The following is a 20,145-nucleotide window of genomic DNA, read 5'->3' as shown; positions in this document are numbered from 1 at the left end:
CTACTGGAAACCTGTTTGAAATTATGCCAGGTTATGTTGCTTTTTGTAGTGTTGAACAACACATTTGGGATCTTCTTGCAGTATGGGAATGTCATTGGCTGATGTGCTTTTTTTCCCTCTGTCCTGTTCACCTGTCAGCTCTGATGCTCAGCAGTTGCCCTTTCACAGAATGGTGTGGCTGAGTTTGTGGGCAGGATAGGAAAATGCTGAGGAGCAAATTTGGTACACTGGAGCATCTGGCCTGTTCATCTTAATCTGAATCTTACAAGCAGTCTCTTGTGTAGAAATTGTGAGAATTTTTTTTCTGGATTCTTAAATAGATGAATCAAGTAAAGCTTCCATTAGGCTTGATTGCAGTGTTTTTAAAATCATTTCTATCTGGGTCTCGTGGAAGCATTTGGAGCAAGTTTTTACTGTATACACTTACATGTTGTTTTTTTCCCAACATTCATTTTTAGTATCTGGTCTTATTTTGGTTCGCATAGTTGATGTGACTGTATCTGTGAGATGTTTTTTTCCTTCATTCATTACTTAAAAGCTTATGAAATGTGCAATAGCATCTAGTTTTGACAGATTCTTTTAATAAATTACTGTTATGATCCTAATGATACAGAAGGAGAGGTTGGCTCTGCTTTCCACATGGAACAGCAAGTGATGAAATTTGAGGAGTTCATTACTGAAGGAAATTCTGCATCTGTCAGCAGCATGTGCAGAGCTGCAGTCCTTATCATGGAAGTGTTCATGCCTGGAGCTGTGGGCACAGGGCCTTTGCTTGGAAGGCTCTCTTATGGTGTGGTGTTGAACCTACTAAGGCCTGACTGATGCCAGTGGAAAGAGAAAAGAAAACCTTTGTGTGTGTCAAGTAATTCAGGTTGCTGAGGACAGCTATGTGCTAGTAGGAGCTTCCTAAGCATCAGTCTTTGTGCCCATGTGGCAGCTGAGAAGTGACAGTGGCACGAGGATAAAGCCCTGTCGTCATCCTCCAGCCTGGGATAGTCTCCCAACCAGCTGAATAGGGTGGCTTCCTGAACAGATGACAGCTCCTAAATAATTGGCCTCATTTTCTGTGTTGACAGTCTTCCAGTTAACACTGAGGTCAGTGGGAGTAATTGGTTAATAGCTTCATTGTGTCTTAAATGTAAGCAGCACCATTAACCTCAAAGGTCACGAGCTGAAATTTCCACTACCAAACCACAGAATTTTAGGGTGTGCACCTATACTGCCCTGCTACTTTGGCAGAAAGCACAAAATTATGGAAGTATTCTGGAAAAAGACACAACACGGATGTACTGGAGGGATTTTGCCATTTGTTGCCAGCAGGTGAAATTCTTTGTCAGATGTTCCACAGCATCACTGATATCTGGCTTTCCTTAACCCACAGAAGCAGGACCCTCTACCAGTTCAGAATAAAATCTTATCCTTTATTTGACACCTTTTAAAAAAGTAAATATGTTTTTTTTGCATGCTAGGTCTATGTTGGTTATCTTGAAACTTTAAGAGAATTTTTTTAGGCACTGGGGCTATGGAAAATGTTAAAATAGAGGACTGTTTTGTTTATTATGTGAGTTTAAAGTTCCTTCATTGTACGATGTCAGAAGAACAATTAAGTTTTATCTGAGCAGAGCAGGGTGTCCCTAGGTGCAGGTTACAATGCATCCAGTGATACTATTAAAAGAAAGATCATTTGTTGTTGCATTGGGGAATCCTTATAAAACATCAGGAAAACTGCCTGGAAGAATATAAATGTGTTCAGGCAATGGAGTGAAATATTCTTAAACTGCAGGGTGATGGCCTGTAGCTGGATAGGTTTTCAGAGCAGCTGTTTTGATGCGATTGTTGCTTTTCCCAACAGTCATAAATTGGACTAGAACACTTTTTTTTTTTTCTTGAGGCTTTGCTGTTTGGAGGTCCAGAATCAAAGCTTCTGTTGTGAAAGCAAGATTATGTAGCCTAGAGTTCATGAAACAAACCTAGCTTTTTTTTTCCTTTTGATAAGTTGTTTACATGCTTCCAAAGATGTTAGGCTTTTTCCATATACAGACTGATGTAGTCTTGCAGGATTTGCTTTGTGTAGGTGTTAAAGGTGCATTGAGTGTTGGCCTTGGGTGTGGGTCTGTGGTCTGGGTCTGTGCTAAACTTGCCTTGCTGGAATCACTACTCACTGAAGCAGTTATTTGTTCTTCTGAACAGCTGGGCTGAGTTGTAGCAAGGTTTGGACAGTGGTGTTAGAAACCCCGGTGTGGCCAGAGCTCATTTAGGTGAGGGTGAGCTGGAGCCCACCTGCCTTGGTCACCTGGTAGACCCAGGTGGGATTGGTCTGACCAAAGGTGGACTTTCTGCTGGAGCAAGGCCCCCTGATGAACACTGGAGACCTCCCTAGTGTGCAGCCAGTGAAGAAGAGCATGATTTATCTTCCTCTCAGAGGTTTGTGGAGCAGGACACATGAACTGTGCCTTGGAAGTGCCTATTTCTTAGAGCTTCTGTACAAAGGGCTGGAGACAGTCACTGCCCAGCAGCTCTCAGGGGAACTTTGGGTGAGGTAAATTCATCCACACTGTTCTCCAGGACTGGTAAAGCCCATCCTCTCACATACAGCTTTTCTCCACAGATGGGAGCAACCACAAGCAGCCTGGCTGCTGCCTCACCTTTTACCTGCCTGTTTAATGAAAAAATAAATCAGCTGTGGCTGTGGGAGAGGCAGTTCAGCACAGAAGTGAGCTCACTCTTGGGTGCCAACCTGCCAGCTTCTCCAGCTGGGCTGCACAAATTCCTTGAAGCCCAAGCACCAAATATCTATTGCTAGGTAATGGTAAAACAAAGTTATTTATTAGTAAGTTTAGCCTGCAGAACAACTTCTATACCTACTAGCATATTTATAATTTTTTTAAGGGCAGTATTAAAAATACCCATTGTTCATCTGCCCTACTTAAAAAGAAGCTAAAAATCATCAGCTAAGGTATGTCACACTTTGTAAAGAGAAGTTTAAAGAAAAACCTAGATCTGCATGAAATTCCGAGAACTGGGTAGGAAAACCGGAGTCATCCTGATCCCAAGGGATGAGCTCCAGGAACTCTAGAGAGCAAGAAGAGGAGCTGCAGATTATTTCTTACAGTTGTTTCTTTAGCTTCTCCCTGCTTTTGTGTCAGTATGGAAAGTTCAGTGTTGGCATTGCTCTTCTCTTAAATACTGCATCAGTTCTTAGTTTTTTATACCCACTACCTTCTCTGTATTTTCCCTTGTTTTCCTTATTATAGAATTGTCATTTTGTCACCTAAATTATACACTAAAGGCTTGTGTGAGCCATATTCATGAGGGAGATGTTTCTCCCTGAAATTTGGGTACCTTATTTAGGCAGCTTACTTAACCTTTATTTCTTAAGGGGTAAAATAAAACAGATGTACACAGGAAGCGTCTTGCAAGTCCTGGACTTGACCATACAGGTGTAAGCTTTGGAGCTTGAGGTAAGCTTGGTTTCTGTAGTAAAGCCATTTTAAGCTTTTTCTCCTTTCCAGCATCCTTGGTTTGGGGATAGGTTACATGAAAGGGTTTACCCGGAAATTACTGAGGATTTGTGGTTTTTTTAATGTATGAAATTGTAATGCTTATTTACCTTCTACCTGCTACTAGTAAAATACTCTATGTAAGTGCCAGCTGCTCTAAAGAGAAGTAATTTGGACAATTAATAGCTCTTGATGCTTTTTATTGTCTTCATTCTCTTTTGTACCTTCCCTGGTTCTGCATCCTTCCTGTGTAATTGCGAGTTGCAGGAGATCTAACCCTTCTGCATGCTGCTCACAGGTCTCCTTTGATTCCTCCTGTACCTCTGTTCTGATGCAGCCACCTCGCACTCTTCCCCAGATCTTTCTGATCACTGTCTCAAAGCTTGGAAACATCAGCACATTAATCCCCTTTCAGGTTTTTATCTTTGTTCTTGTTATTGATATTATTTGGCCTGTGTGCAAGGTGTATAGCACACTGTATTACAGATGGACTTAAAGCAAATCCATCAGCTGTTCTAAAATTAGGCAATCCTGGTTGAAAGACCCTGTTCACATTTTTTATGAAGGTTTTTGTGCTTATACATAGGCACATTAAAAATGGCTGAACTCATGTAAATCTCCCTGGTAAGTCTGGAGTTCTTCAGTGTCTAGGTCCTTTCATTATTTACAAGTAAATACATTTTAAAAATGCAGTCATAAATCTTTGAAAACATCTTCATTTGTGCTCAGCTGAAACTTTGCTAACCGTATTATACAAAATTGACAGCAATGTAGAAATGTTTTAACTCTCCCTGTAGGTAGGATTGAGTCCTGCTTGTAGTGATAGGAAAGCAAGCTGTAGGATTTAGGATGTCTGTCGCAGACAACTTTGAGTATCTCTGAATTTAAAAGGAGGAGAACAAAATCAGGGGACCGAAGGCATTAAAATCTCTATTCCTGAGCCAAAAGTAAAAGAATTGGAAAGGGGAGAAATAATTACTGGTACCTCACTGCTGTGTTAACATGTTTACCTGCAGTGGATGCTGCCTTTTGCTTTAAAATGTATTGAAAATTGGCCTGGCAGGACACACTGGGAGCAAGTGGATGCTCTGTGTTGCAGAGCAGCAGTTCAGAGCTGGGAGGAGAGTGTGGAGCCAAGGACATTGCTGGCCTTCAGACGTGCTGGGAAGGTGCTGAATCATCTTCTCCAAACCCATCCTGCACTGTGGCAGAGCTGCTGGCCCCCTTCCCTGGCTGGCCTGTGCCCTGACAGTCACAGGAATCCCTTGCTGAGGTTATTCACTGGCACACACGCACGCCTAAACCCGTGTGGCTGCCCAGCTTCCAGTTGTGGAATTGAGGATGATGTTCCTATCACTGCTAAGGCTTCTCTCACCATCAGAGCTATTTACATCTATTCATTTTGTTACCTCTGTGCTCTGCCGTGCCCTGGAGAGTTTTGTTCCAGTCTCCCAGTGTTCAAACATAAGTATCCACAGTGGGGTTTGCAAATACACACATCTTAGGAAAATTGGCATGTGATACTTAGAGCAGCTAGGCAGCATCCAAATTACACATCTCATAAGGCATGAAAAAGAAAGTGGGCAAGCAACATTAAATAGCATATTTGTGCAAAAGCAGCTGAAGTGTGATTTTTGTGGGAACTGTGACTACTTGCCTAAGCTTTGTGCATCTAAATTCCTCATTTAGGATTGTAAGTATTTAGGAAGGCTTTCTGTCTTGTTTTGCATCTAGTGTCTAGCTCTTTAAGGAGCTAGATCTGACTACTCCTGATTTTTCTTTGGGTTTTTTTTTTTCCTTCTCTTTTCTGGGTTCCAGTCCAAAAGGTGATAGTTTTTCCAGGTAGCTGTGTTGTATTTCATCTCCTCGGCATCAGGAGGAATTTCATTGCACCACTCAGAACATTGCATCAGCAGCAGAGCTTGCACAGCCTGTCGGTGGGTTCAACAGCAGGGGCAGGACAGGAGGCAGGGACAGGTTCCTGTGTTTGAGTGGATCATCAAATAAAAAAAACCTAAGAAAAACTCAAGACTAAGTCAGGCATCTTTTTCACCTACTGTTTTCTCAGAAATTGTATGGTGTTTCTTTTTTATATGGCTAGTGTTCAGTTATCACGACTTACATATTGTACAGTGAAACCTTAAAATTTCACTTTGTTTCATCAAATACATTGACTAACCTTTAAGAGCCTGAAAAACATTTTCAATGTTGTGCAAGGTTACTTTTAATCACCCACTCCTGCTTGATTTCCACAAGGCAGTTGGTAAGGTGTTTTATTTTGCTAGTTCTCTTTTAAATTACTTGATAGCTAAACAAATTAAGTTATTAATCTATACACTTAATTGTAAGCTATTCAAGTAACAGTGGAAAAAAACCCCTTTGTATAAGTAAATAACCTGTTGAGCCATTGTTTTTCCCTCTATACCCCAGTCCCTGCCAGCTCCTGCACTCTTGTACAGCAAAGGATAGTCAGCTTAATTGGGCTAATTTCCTTTTTTTTTTTCTGTTCTCTTTGCTGAAATCTGGATTTGGGTTAGATGCCATGAACAATTCAGCTCTAGCTTTCTCATCTGAGTTTGTGACTGTCAGCATCACATAAATTACATGTTTAGCTTTTCAGTTTCTTGTAATTTCATGGATGGATTTAAATTAGTTAATTTCTTCTCTCTGTGTGTATTTATAAGGGGTTTGCACACCTTCATGTTCCCGTTTTCTCCTAGTGCTCTTTTTTAGTTAGTCATGCAGTGCATTTGCATGGGGTTATAGGTGGTGGAGGATATTTTAAATTATTATGAGATCTTCTGATGAAAAGACTGCATGAGCTCAGTGTTGCTGAAGACAGTGTTGATGTGGTATCTTGAACTGGAGGCTGTTTCCGCAGAGGTTCTTGAATTACTGCCTAGGACAAACCTGGGTGCTTGCATTGTGTAATGTCCTTTCCCTGCCCGTTATCTTTATTAAATCATTTTGTACATGAAATCCATCTCTTGCTCACACGTGCTTCTCCTTGGTTCCTCATCCACCTGCACCCTCCCATCTGTCAAACAACAAAATAACTCTTTGATAAGAATCAAAAATTAATTGTATGAGAGGAATGTCTTGGAAAAGAGTGAAACTGTTCCAGAGATAAATGTTTAGCTCTCCAGAAGAGTAGAAAATGAGGTGATGGAAAATGCCAGGTTGTAGTTCACAGGCAGCAGCATTTAAATGGTTTGCTATAATCATATTAGGATAGAATTAAATTGAGTTCTTTATTTTGTGCTGCAGTGAAATAGGACTGTTACTGATCATTTTCTCCTCCCTCTTGCTTTGATGATTAGTGTGAAAACTCGAGCAGCAAAAATTACAGGAGTTCTGCAGCAGTGCCTGGAGACAGTGGTGTGAGGAGGTCTGACTTGGAGCGTTGTGTCCTTGCACATGAGAGCTCTGGTGCTTCCCTAATAGACTGAAAATGAGACCACTGCTGCTTTATAAGAGGTCTGTTCCAGCCACATTGCTCTACAGCTTGGCAGATGGTGGCATGTGAATGGTTTCATATTGATTGGATGGATTTGCCTCGGGGTAATAGGAGTGTGGGTCCTTAAAGATGTAATTCTAGATTTTATTTTTTTAATTTTTTAAGAGAAAAAAAAAATCCAACAAAAATAAAACATTCTCTTTACATGAGAGGAGTGTGTGGTAATCAAAGCACTGAAGTTACGTGGAAATAAAAAGTCCTTAAACAGATTATCACAAAGACCAAAAAGCCAAGAATACTTATTTACTAAGTGATTACGTTTTTTACATTAGAAGAAAGTGACACTTTTAATTAGTGTTCAAGGCATATGGTGAATGAGAAAATAAGCTTATTTCATGCAAACAGAAATCGATGCAAATAACCTTTCTCATATAAAAAGGGATGACTTGAAACTCAATACATATTCAAGAAGGTTAAGTCATTACTGCATCACTTTAATATTAGTTAAAGGCCAGCAAAGAAAATCACTACTCTGCATATACTTACTCAGCATGGATTGCTCTAAATGAACGAAATAGGTGATGGTGCTTTGTAGGTGGTAAATCTAAAGAAGACCTTGTCCATCTAATGCATTTATTCTTTAACCTCAGTAAATAACCTTTTGGGTTCTGCCTTAGCACAGGTAGTTGCCAGTGATGTTCCTCCAGCGATTCTTCCCAGCTGGTAAAGACATTTTGTGATGTCCTTTGTTTATTGTTCTTTCTCACACCTCTGCTTTGTGCTTTCAGTCTTGTAAATGTTGTTTTGTAAATCCTTCGGTATGAAATGACTTTTCAAATGTGTTTGTACAGCACCTTACACAAAGATCCCAATCTCATTCAAGCCTCTGGGTGTTGCTGTAGAGCGTTGAGTGAATTGGTATTTTTTTATAGTAATGGAAGTATTTCTTGAGGTATTTGACCTTAAATAAAGTGGAGGAAAATACTTAAATAGCTTGCAGACATGATGGAATAGGGACATTTTGATACCTTGGGAGACTTAGGTGCTATTGAACACTGGATCCCTTCCATGTATTTCAGTTTTGTGCTCTGATGCATGCAACAGTGGTTTCATAAATGAATTTAAGCCACTGTAAGTCATAGCAGTATCTTATCAAGTTGTCTTCAATTTGCTTGAAGGTATAGTTCATATTTTCTAGAATTATTTACATGCTGAGTTTTGTCTTTCCATGAAAGAACCCTCTCATGAACATAATGCTGATTTTTGTTCTTCTGTAGTACAAACCAGTTAGTTGGGTGTGCATTCCCTTTTAATTACACTTTGTTCTCAAAACTGATTGGATTTTACCACTTTTGCTGAATGAAAAGCTCCTGTATAAATTTTAAGATCCCTTTAAAAAAAAATCTGTTAAAAGCTAAGTGATTTTAGGGATTTGTTTGTGGGCTCACTGCTGGGAAGGAAAGGGCATAAAACAGTGACAATTTTTTTTCCTCCTGCTTGATAAGTGTAGGGGGGATTTACGTTGTACATCACAACCAGCAGCTATTCCAAGAAAAATCTTTAAGATGGTTACTTGGATCTGTGTACACTGCCCACCTGGTGGTTATGGAGTGAACTGTTACTTTAAAGAATAGTTTAAACAACAGCCATGTTTGGGGCAGGCTAATCTTGCAAAGAGAGCAGTACATATAACAGGAGTCTACAGTGTGATAAGGGGAAAATTCAGCTCACTGACTAGATGTTTTAATGTGCGAACTCTAGGGAAATAACATATTGACTATTCTGTTGTGCGCAAGAAAATTGAAGAACCCTTTGCAGACAGAGGGCTTGCAAAGGATTCTTTCTGTTTCTCTTAACCAAAATCTGTGGCAAGATGTTTGAAATCAGCAGGACGCTTAATGCTGCTTTGTTAAATAATGAGGTAATATTTTGTCACTTTTTCTGGGCAGCATCTGTTTTTTCTCCTTTTTCATATGTTGGTGAAGGATTCAGTTTAATCTTATGCAAGTAAGAGATTTTTTTTCAAAAAAATCATTCTTCAATTTATTATTTTTTTCCTTTTGATGCTTTTGGAGAATTGGGTTGTCTTTTATTTGCGGTTTCAATCGGCTGCTGTTGCCTAGGACATTATGCCACGTAAGGCTTCTAAACTGCACAGAGTAGGTAGTTATTAACGCTGAATTGGCTTCTGGTATAGTCCATCTGGGCTCTGTATGAGAGAGCTTGCTAGCGGCTACTGATGCTAAGATACCCGCAACCTTTGGGATGTATGCGTGGTGGAGAGGGGCTCAGTGATATGAGATCACTTCTTTTAAGGGAAACTGTCATTAATGAGTCAAGAAACTGCTCATTTATGGTAAGGAGAGGAAGGGAGGGAGGGGGGGGCTGGGAAACAACCCTGTGATTTCATTTTGATATTGGATTAGCTGTTTAAGACAAGTTTCTTTTTGTGGGGATGGAAGATTGCACTAAAAATATGCTTTGCTCAGGGGCTTGCTGGCTGATGCTGGAGAGACTGTATAGAGAATCTGATGCTTTACAAATGTCACCACCGTGATGCGGTGGTCAGTCCCTTTCCCTGAAAGATAAATGGTACTATTGGAAGCACGAGAATAAGGTTGACTTTTTCAACAATAGGATTCTGCCTTTGTCTTTGCAGAGAGAGGCCTCTGAGGATGTTTGAGCGTTTGTTTTAGTGTTTCTCGGAAAGGCTGCGTGTGTGGGGTGCTTTTTGGGAAAGTGGTCGGTGTGCAGAGTACCTGGATTTATAGACGGATAAGAGCAGCCAGTTTTTTAGAGGAGCAGCGTACGATTATTGTTTCAGAAAAATGGCTGAATCTTGATGTGCATAATGAATTTATAGTAACAAAGTAAGCTGAAGTTGAAAAGACTTAAAAATATTTCCTGAATGCCTTCTCCAGTGTTATTAACCCCTGAAGAGACCTTAAGTAAAAAATTTGCATTACAAATCTAACTTTAATTTTTGATGTATGCTTGCACAAGAATCTATGGTAATATACTAGCTGCTGTAGCATTTTGATGTCTGTGTGTTCAGCCTAATAGGTCACCTAAATCTGAGTTAGGAAATGTCTTACGGGCTAGTTTAATCTATGCTAGTTTTTACTAAGCTACAAATGTGCTCAGAAAGATGCGTGGTGAGAGAAATCCTCTGCTGCCTTTCATATTGTTCATATTTTAATTGAATTCAGTGCTCATCCCACAAATAGATTGCATGATGTCTTTTAAATGTGATTTTTCTCCTTGCTTGGTTTGTGTGTAGCTAGATTTTATGAGCTTTACTACATTTCAGATGTTTTATTGGTGTGTTTAGTCTGTGTGTGTGTTTGAGCGTGTCTATGGTTTAAAGAAATTTAAAATGTACTGAATGTCAATCCCCAGCTTAGCGGTGTGGAGGGAATATTTATACTTTTTAAAAAATGAAACTTGTAGAACAATGATGGTTTGATTTACATGTTTTGAAAATGGTTTTGGTGGTTTGTAGTCAGGTTTTCTTTCTCTAGGAAAGACCTAAGTGAGCTTATAATGTGGCCCATCCTAGCTTTCTCTGTTTTTAGCTCTTACATTTTAAAATGCTTGCAGTGATACTGATTTTTTTTTAAAAAACATAGTTGTTGAAATGAATCTGTGGATGATAAAACTAAATGATCCTATGTGTATTAATAGAGTAATATTTGGTTACTTTAGTTGAGATAAATGTAAATTCAAGGTTTGCTGTAATTACAAAGTGCCATGCCTTGTTAGTTTGGACAAAACATGCTTTAGGAGAATACCTCTCAAGTAAGAGAAAGAAATGAATGCTTCCTAACTTGTGAGAATTCTTAAAAAACTTGCCGTGGTTGGAAGGGGTAAAATATTGCTGTTTGGAAGTGAAGTTTTGTTAGTTTGTCAGTGGCAGCGAGTGGAGGATTAATGAGTGTGCATTGTTAAGTAAAGCACGTTTCTCTAAGGCTGGAAAAGAAAATTCTTTTAAATACCCAGAGTTCGCTGTCATTTTATTTCCTGTCGAGCTGAAGAATAATGAAACGAGGTGGCAAAATAATTCTGAAATACTACGGTCGTTCGGGGGGAGTGCCCGATAAAGAGGTGTCTGCTGTGCCTTAGACATTGTCAAGTGGCAGCAACATCAAATCCACTCCTTTAAAAATACGTATTTTAAAAAACCTCACCGGGCGGAAGGAAGGAGAGATGGGTTGATTATTAAAATCAATAGTACCTGAAAATAAATGCAGCTTTAAATGCACGTCAAAGTGCTTTTGTTGTGCCTTTAAGCCTAGAGGCACATCATTAAATATGCATTTCTCCGGAAAGCAACTGTCGAAAAAGATAAGGTGGTTAAAATACGCCGGACCTGGGAGCGCGCAGGAGGTAAGGAGATGTAGGCACTGGAGCATGGCCGAGGTACGGCACCGCCGGGCCCAGGGGTGGGAACCGGGGGAAACCAAAAAAAAAAAAAAATTAAAAAAAAAAAAATACAGGGCTGCGTGTTGTTTCTTCAACCGGGCCTTAATTACTAGACACAAGCAGCAGTTCAGAAATCTGGTCTCTGTTGTTGTAGAGGTCACCGCATCATTAACATTGTCAATCTGGCAGCGGCTAATTTCAATAGCACCTGATGTCGCAACGCCTCCCCCCCCACACGCACCACACACACCCTCCCTCCCCTCCTCCCCCCCCCCCGCCCCCCGCGCGCGCCGCGCGCTCGGCCAATCAGCGCGCGGCGCCGCTGACAGATGGTCCCATAAATGGCGGTAAAGGGGCGACGGCGGCCGCCAGTCGCAGCAGGGCCCGCGCCGCTCCGCGCGCTCCGCTCCGCGCGTCCCGCCCCGCGCCGCTCCGCGCTCCGCCCGCCGCCGGCGCCGCCGCCCTCCCGCCGCAGCACCACACTGAGACAACGAGATAATATTACTTAGCTATTCTTATTATTTATTATTATTATTATTATTGCTGCCGCTATTCTTATTATTATTATTATTATCGATAATAATTTATCGCTGCACAAACGTTCTAGCAGTGTGCTTTGTGGATCTTCCAAAAAAAAAAAAAAAGAAAGAGAGAAAAAATAATAATAATAAAATAATTCCCTGAAACCTTAGCAAAACCGTTAGAAGAGTTGAAGCCTTTCAAGACACCCAATATTTGCCATTAAGAATGGTTATGGTAGGTATTAGTAGATTTAAAATCTGATCGTAGCGGGTTTATATAGAGGTAGATATAGACGCTAACATACAGATTTTCCCCGAATCTGCATCATTCTCAGTCTGTGTTTTCCCATGAATTTAGTTTTCTGCTACTGATCTGTTTGTACATGATCTCTCCCTTTCCCCCCCTCCCTTTCTCTTTCCCCCTCTCTCTCGCTCTCTCTCTTTCATATTTAATGTCTGCGTATCCTTTAATAAAGGATGTACTTTGTCATTTTAAGGTAATTGCGATTTCTCTCAGAATAAAGAGAAAAGCTCATTTCTAATGCAAGGCTGGTATGTGGCTAACTGAAATGCAAAAGGAAGAAGAGGCTTTTTTTTTTAAGGGTGGGGGGAGAGTTAATTTCCACATTGACATTTTGGAGATACAAATGCAGAGCAAAATCCTTGGGGGGGGGGGGGGTGGGGGGGGGAAGTGTTTAAAAAAAAAAGCCTCGAGATTGGTAATTTTCTTTTTGGTGGACTGCGCAATAGGTATGGTAATTTTAAAAGAGGGTGATTTATATGAGCTTCAGTAAATGCTGCATATTGTATTTCAAAGAGTTTCCTGTCGTGACCTCATAAAAAGAGGAGGAGGCTTGTATGTGTTGCAGTGCCTAGTATATGTCGATTTTGTTGCATCGTTGGGCAGCAGCGCTGTAAGAAGGAATGTCAGCTTTTACATAACGCTCTTTTTGCTTTTGACTCTGTGAGGGGCTGTAAGGGTCCATCTTTGTGATCACAGATGGAGTGGAATGGCTTGAAAATGGTAAGTGAACGGGGAGAGCCTGCTCGTGGGGTTTTGTCTCGTTTCTCGTGTGCCTCGCGAATTTCTTTTGTTCAGGGCGGCGGATCGTGAGTCATAAAATAAAATTAGAGAGCCTTGTTTATTTTTTTTTTTTTTCGGTGGGATATGTCTGCCTGTGTGTGTGCATATGTATCTGTACATCCATTTACCGTCCCTAGCTGCGATGGCACTCCACAGCGTTTCCATTGAACGCTGCGTTTCAGTTGAGCGCGGATGGTCTCTGCTGACAGTCACGGTGTCATGGTACCGCGTGTGCCTGGCGGAGCGGGCGGCCGATGATGCCTTTTAATCTCCGTTCCGATTACACCAGCCTTAAATACAAACCTAATAATCGCCTCTGAAAATCCAGGTATCGCGTTTCCCATGGAGCCGGTGCTGTCGAGGATGGATGGGTGGATGGATTGGGTGGATGGATGGATGGAAGCAAGGGTGTGTTTTTTTGTGTCGGGGTGGGGGCTGGGGTTGGGGTGGGGGGGAGGGAGCCGTGTTGTTTTGTGCTTTTTTAAATGCCGGGAGAAGTCAAAGCCATTTATGTGAAAAATAGTATTTCTATTTTTAGCCCGTATTCTCCTGGCGGAGGAGCCCGGACGTGCTCATCTCGTCCCCTCTTTTGTGCTTTTCCTTACAGATTGTGCAAAATGGCATGATCAGACACACAACTGCGGGCACCGGGGCTGCGCCGAGCGGGGCGACCCGGGTGGGGGCTGGGGCCGCCCGCACAATACCCGGCCCTCCTGCCAGCCCCGGGATGGGGGGCGCCGGGGACCCCCCCTTTCCCCTTAATTTAACGTTTTGCAGACTTTTGCCGCGGATATTTATTATAACCGGGGAAACAAAGCGACGGTCTTTTCCCATTCTTACAGGATTGTCTTTGTCTAGCTGCTTGTTTTGATGGGTGTAAAACAAATAAGATTAGACTGAGCAGCCGAACTGAAAGCGATAGCTGGGAGGAAAAGCCAATGAAAGGTTGCCGGGGAAACGAGCATAGGGGAAGCTGAGTGGGGGAGCAGGTGGCAATCATGTGGGAATACTGCAAACAGTGTAAAAAAAATCTAAAAAAAAAAAAAGCAGGGGCTACCTCGATTATCTCTGCTGTTCTTTGTGGCAGTCACAACTTTAATTATTCTTTATAAATAGGTGTTAATTACATTTCTGGCTCAGGCTTACAGTGATTTCTAGAAATCTGGTTTTAAGCATCTGTTCTTTCTCCTTTGCAAAAGAGGGTTATCTTTTTTTTTTTTTTTCTTTCCCCCTCCCTGCTGTGAAATTGTACGTGCAAAAAATTGCAAGGAATCCTGTGAGGCAGGATAAAAAAAAATGTAAATTATATTGAATGAAGTTGACAGAGGTATAATAGTGAACTCCCACAGCTGATAGCTTCTGCAAATCATTTCTTAGAATTTTCCAGCAAATGTCCCTATGAGAACAGTAGGTAGAATGAATTTACCCTAAGCAGTGATTTTGTGTTAAGTGATATTGGTATTTTTACAAAATCAGATGGTTATATGGCAGAATAATCAGTTCAGGGAAGTTCACCATATTTTAAGGTTTAGGCACCAAGCGGAATTTACAAAAATACTGAAATTATTCTTCTCTTCGTCTCCGGCCCCACCTTTAGCCACAGTCTAGTGTGTATCTGCTGGAGAAATATCTACTTCCAATGTCGGGCTCCTTGTGGCAACTCTACTTTCTAAACCACGGCTGAATATTTTGTTAATTGCGATGGTCCCTTAATTGTAGTGGCAAACAATATTGGGAAATAGCTTCTGGTGCTAGAAGTGTTAAAAAAGCATAGTAGACTGGTAAGTGATAGACGGTAGCGTAAAAGATATAAAAATGTGATTGCCCAGAAGATGCTCATCTATCACACATCAGGAGGCATAAGAAGCAAAGCGAGCATATAGAACACGCCTTTCTTTCTGTCTTCGGATTTGCAGATATTTTTACTTTATTCCTTTCTCCGGTGCAGGGTTCCTTTGAATGCAAATTCAAGCAGGAATGGTAGTGCTTAGTTGAAATAGGAATAAAAAAATTAATACCCCTTTTAATTTGCTTTGTTTTAAGTATTGCTTCTGCTGCAGCCCTTTCTGTGAAAAAGTGATTGAATGGCCTTCTGAAAGCTGCACTGCTTTACAATGTAGAGGGGGAGAAAAAAATCTTGAGGGGGTGTGTGCGTGTGTAAAATTCCGTATTTTACAGTCTGTGCATGTGCAGAGATGCATTCTGACATGCATTGTAGTTGTACGTGAGAGTAAAATAATTTTTCTTCTGTCCAAAACAGAGATACTGTGTTCTAAATCTGTTAACTTAGTCATGACAATAAATAAGGGTGCCTTTTATTATACACAGCTGCATTGTTTGTTTTAAGAGTCATCAGCTCGTAGTTACATTTTCATTTTCTGTTCAATTTTGTGTTTCTGCAAAGATTTAAAAATAATGTAATCCTTGTTTTACGGTGCACGTGTTCCTGCCCTGATCTTCCTCTTTTCTTTGTTTTAGGATTATATTAATGAATACAGCCTGCATGTACATAGTGTCATTTTCTTTCTGCATGTAAAAGATTGCATTGTAAATCTTCCTATAGAAAAATAGCTATTAAGTTAGTGAAATAGAATTAAGATTGCTAGTAATATTAAAAGATCAAAATGTAAAACCTCCTTCTGTGAGACAAAAAGATACAGAAAATGTAGTTGTCCTTAGACATGACATTTTTCTTTTTTTAAAAACTGTTGTCTTGGTGTACGAGTCAGAAGGGAGGAAATCTTACAATAGGATATTGATGCAATGTGAATACCAGCCATCAGTTTAAAATCCTGTCCCCATGTACTCTGCTAATCAAGTTCCCATGTTAGATACAGGGAAGTCTCTCCACTGATGACTGGCTTGGTTGCCTCCTTTGCTTTCTTCCTCTTTATTAATTTTACCTTTTTGAGCTCTCTCAAAGTGAGCCCGAGCTGTTGTGACAAAGGATGGTTAAAATGAGCTGGAAGGGGTATACTTAAAAATCCCATTTGAATGGGTTTGAAATAGTCTTCATCATCTTTATTTGGTCCTGTTAAATATTGTGACTCTATTGAAAGAAAATCTAGTTGCATTATTCTTACATATATTTAATGGGTTTTTTTTTAATAGTATCTTCTAAGTAACAGGGATTTTTTTTTTTTCTTCAACCTTCCTACTTGGTATGCTGGGAGTGTACTAAATAAATGCAGGTTATTTTCTGTGAGTAATTGTCATACTGTTTGTACATAACCTAGAGCCACTCTGCACCCTGAGGTTTTTCAAAGGAAATAAGGTATGATTGTGTCCCGTATTCTGGCAGGGGAATTTGGTGTCTTCTTTGGGAACTTAGACTTTGAAAATAATTTCAGCGAACAGCCCGGGCAAGAAATGGACAGTGGCAGAGAATATTATGGTGAGAGGCAGAGAGATGCAGATAACTTGACAAATCCACTTGTCCGTTTTGGCAATCTGTGTCCTCTGGACACCTCATTTCCATGCCTGGACACATTAAAATGTACATTTGTTTGTCTGTGGGACAGCTAACTGAATACACTCCGATGCACTGGCAAATACTGCAATGCAGTATTTTTTCAATGTCATTGGGGTTTTGGGGGAGAAGTGGGCACAAACAGTTTTCTTGCAAGTGAAGTGATGTTTAAAAGCATGGTACCTCTGTAAGGGATAGGCCAGATATTGCAAAATTTGCTAATCTGTGATGGAAAGTCACCCCTCCCCCTTGCACTCCTCTCCTTCTCTTGCTCTTTTCCTTTCCGTGTAGGGTGGGGGAAGAGATAGGTACGTGTGTATTTTTGTGTGTGTTTGTGCATGTGTATTTTCCCTTCCCATTTGAATGGATGTTAAGGAAGACACTGGGATTTGGATGAGGAGGGAAAGGGCGTTTGTGTAATGTAGCACTTCCCAATCGTTTCTGTAAATGTCCAGTAACCAACAGTGGAGGACTTGGAGCAACTTTAAAAGAAGGCGCATTTTTAATTTTCCAAGGAACTTTGTGAAGAGGAGGGCAGTGTTGCAATTCAACAAGTATGACAGATTTAATCCTAATACAATATATTTAAAGGGTACCTGTACCTCGCCTTAGCCTTTGGTGTGCTTAACCATTTGAGATAATGTAAAGGGAAGATGTTGGAGAAACAGATACTTAGGGACTGCGTGCTTTTTCCCTTTACTTTTTAAAATACTGTAATATTTTAGGTGCAGGGGACTTTTGTAGGTCACTAGCTTTACAGCAAGAAGAAGCAAGGGGGAGAAAAGGTCTCAATGTGTCAGAGGCAGTAATTGTATAAAATTAGCCATCTAAAAAAGGCAGGAAAGGCTTGGAGGAAAGAGGAGGCACTAACATGTGAAACAGCACTGTGCTAGTCAGGGAGATAATGAGTGATAAATTTGAACTGGTGCAGTGGTGTGATGCCCATTAATTTCTCAGAACCTTGACTTTGCAGGTTTGTTACTCTGTTGTTCACACCTTTAATTATAACTAGTTTTGGATGATAGCTTGGGGCACTGAAGATGAGACCTTTTGTTTGTTGTTTACTCATTTAAATATTCAGAGTTTGCAATAGTGTTGGAACATCAGTGTTAGAAATTAAATACTCTCAGATGAGATTATAATAAGAATGCAGTTAATTCTTGGAACCGCCTAACATTGTCTCATTTGTAGCATTTACATTGCTTGCATGAATTCATTAAGAATTAGCTCAGCAATGTTAGGTTGAGCTTTATTTTCTGTAGTGAAAATCTGTGATCCCTAATGGAGCTCCTGATGCATTATTCCTTCTTCAGAGCCCCAAAAAGTAGGGAGGAAGCAGAGAGCCCATCTTGCGTATTGTTCTACCCTTCACAGTGTCTTACATGAGGACTTTCACCTCAATGGCTAAGAAAATCTATACAAGTTGGGAAATGCTGAGAACCAGTTAGGAATTGTTAATTAAATGGAGAGAAAAGACAGAATATTAAGAAAAATAATTAATTAAAACAAAGGATAGCTAAACCTTTGTGTGTCCTCTCTGGAAATGAGATATAGGTGCACAGTAAGATACAAACCTGGCTTTGACAATATTTAGAGGCATGATGTATATAAAATGCTGTAGTACGCCTTCGTTGCTAAGGCACGCGCGATTGCGTCAGCAATGCTGTTGTGATGGGAAATTATTTGTCCTTGAATTCTGGGGGGAAAATAAGCTTTCATTTATTTTATTCTTTTAAAATTTAACTTCCCTAATTGCCGTAAAATTCCGTATACGTTGCTGCTGGTGGTTTTCCTAGTCTGGAGATGCGCACCAGCATTTTTCGGAGTCAGGGCGGTGGCATTTGGTGGCTTTGGAGCGTTCGGAGCCCTTGGAGGTGAAGGCGGTGCGATAACGTGTGTTTGTTTCAAAGCAGACACCAGTGACTATGGGAGGTGGCTCTGGCTTGCAGTGCTTCGAGAAGGTTCCACACGTAACGCGGCTGTGCCCACGTAAGTGATGTTGGTGTTGGCAGAGGGCAGCAATGCCACTGGAGCCTTTCAAGTGGCGCCAGTCCTCCCGATCCAGCCGCTCCGCCGCGCGCTCGCCGAGCCGTGGAACGAAACCCAAACCGCTTCCCTGGGTTTTCGCTTCCTGAGAGGGTCCCACCTGATCTCCATGTGGAGACCCCAAAAGGTTGCTGCTGGAGCAGGTAACTGTGCCTCAGTCCTACCTGTTGGCCTGTAATTGCATGTACCCCCCTTTGGGAGAGGCTGAGTGGTTTCCTGAGCACTTCCAAGTGTTTTCTTCCAGGCTGAGTGCTGTTGAGAAGCCTTTGTAGGGACATGAGGGATGAAGGATGCATGTCCTTCTTGTTTTTCTTCCTTTTAAGAATATCTCGTGATTGCATTCTAGAAAACCAGCAAAGACAGCAGTTTACTCACAGTTTGTAATTGAAGGTGGAACTGCCTCATCTTGTGTTATTTCTAATTGACCAGCAAGGACATTGAATTTCAGGTCCTGACTCTGCTGGTCAGGACAGTTGCCCGAAGTCCAGGTTTCCCTACTGCTCTTAACAGCAAAACCGATATTTGTGAGTGTGAGAATTATTATTGCTAGACTGAGCTTCATTGGAAGGTTTGACATTGGGGATTTTTTTGTTTAATACATGGGTTAATTAAGACTCTTGATGTCTATGAAGTGCTTGATGTGTGTGGAAGTCAACCTGGTTCTAGCAGTTCTGGTTAGAGAGGGTCATAAAAAACTACATGGGCAAAATACAAACAAACCTTTTTAATGAGTTGAATGCTAATCTGGAGGGGAGGCCAGGCCTTTTTTCAGTTCCCTTCAGCTGGTACGTAGACGCCCATAGTCAGCAGCAGTTTAATGTTAGATAATGTGAAATTCATGACTCAACGGCATGAAATAACCCATATTTAAGTCACTACAGTGTGGTGGAGTGTTAACACATTCTGCTTTGGGGATCAGAGGTATTTGGGGTATTTGGCTTTTCTGCCTGCTTAAAGGGTTTGTCAATGTGACTGTTAATTGCAATACTTGTATTAATCTTCTGATGGTCCTTCTTGATCTTTGAATGGTGGTCAGTGACTTTCTGCTCTACTATGTGCAGGAGATCTTGTGAGCAGAGATGTTATTTCTGTAAAGCAGAAGGCACAGTCACGACTCCGTAGAAGTAATAATGTATGTAAATAAATGCTTCTTAAATAAAAATAGTTCTAATATATCTTTGTTCCAAATGAAGTTACTGGCAGTAGATGAGTAGGGGGAAGTTGATTTTTAGCAAAAAGCATGAATGCTGGAAATTCTTCCTAATATGCCTGTGCCAGCTATACTGTGACAATGTTGCTGTCGATTCCCTTCCTGTGAGAGCAGCTGTTCAGGGAATTAAACTCTTTGCTTGATGCGGAGGGTCCTGAAAAATTCAGCGTGCAGCTACGGTGGTGGCCGTGGCCATTTTTAGTGTGGCCGTTGATAGGAGCTAATGCTGTGATCCAGCACAGTAGCATATTGTTCTTCAGACTAACTGGGCCAGGACAAAATTATCATTCTGTATTTCGTGTGCTCTGTGAGAGATTCCGGAGAGCACTTCAGAATTTGACATTGTGTTTGATAATTTATAGAGCACAGTTTATATTTAACTGTAGACACACTAATCCAGGGAAAAAGAGTAGTATATTTTTAGAATCCTTTTTTT

The 20,145-nt window shown here is 40.9% G+C and overlaps 1 protein-coding gene across 4 annotated transcripts in view; it reads left to right on the top strand.

Annotated features, from left to right (window-relative positions):
- Positions 1–11,659: 11,659 nt before the first annotated feature.
- ELAVL4 (ELAV like RNA binding protein 4) overlaps positions 11,660–20,145 on the top strand; it is a 61,730-nt gene continuing 53,244 nt past the window's right edge. For 2 of the 4 annotated variants that reach the window (XM_063407109.1, XM_063407112.1), the window contains exon 1: positions 12,616–12,924. In XM_063407109.1, the coding sequence (XP_063263179.1) occupies positions 12,901–12,924 (24 nt within the window). In that variant the 5' untranslated portion in view covers positions 12,616–12,900. Of the gene's footprint in view, positions 12,136–12,615; positions 13,313–20,145 lie in introns of those variants that run through there. The other 2 variants (XM_063407110.1, XM_063407111.1) reach the window with 2 other exon arrangements.

This window comes from Prinia subflava, chromosome 10 (assembly GCF_021018805.1).
Source record: "Prinia subflava isolate CZ2003 ecotype Zambia chromosome 10, Cam_Psub_1.2, whole genome shotgun sequence".
NCBI classification, from domain to species: domain Eukaryota; kingdom Metazoa; phylum Chordata; class Aves; order Passeriformes; family Cisticolidae; genus Prinia; species Prinia subflava.
This window is presented reverse-complemented; position numbering and strand designations above follow the sequence as displayed.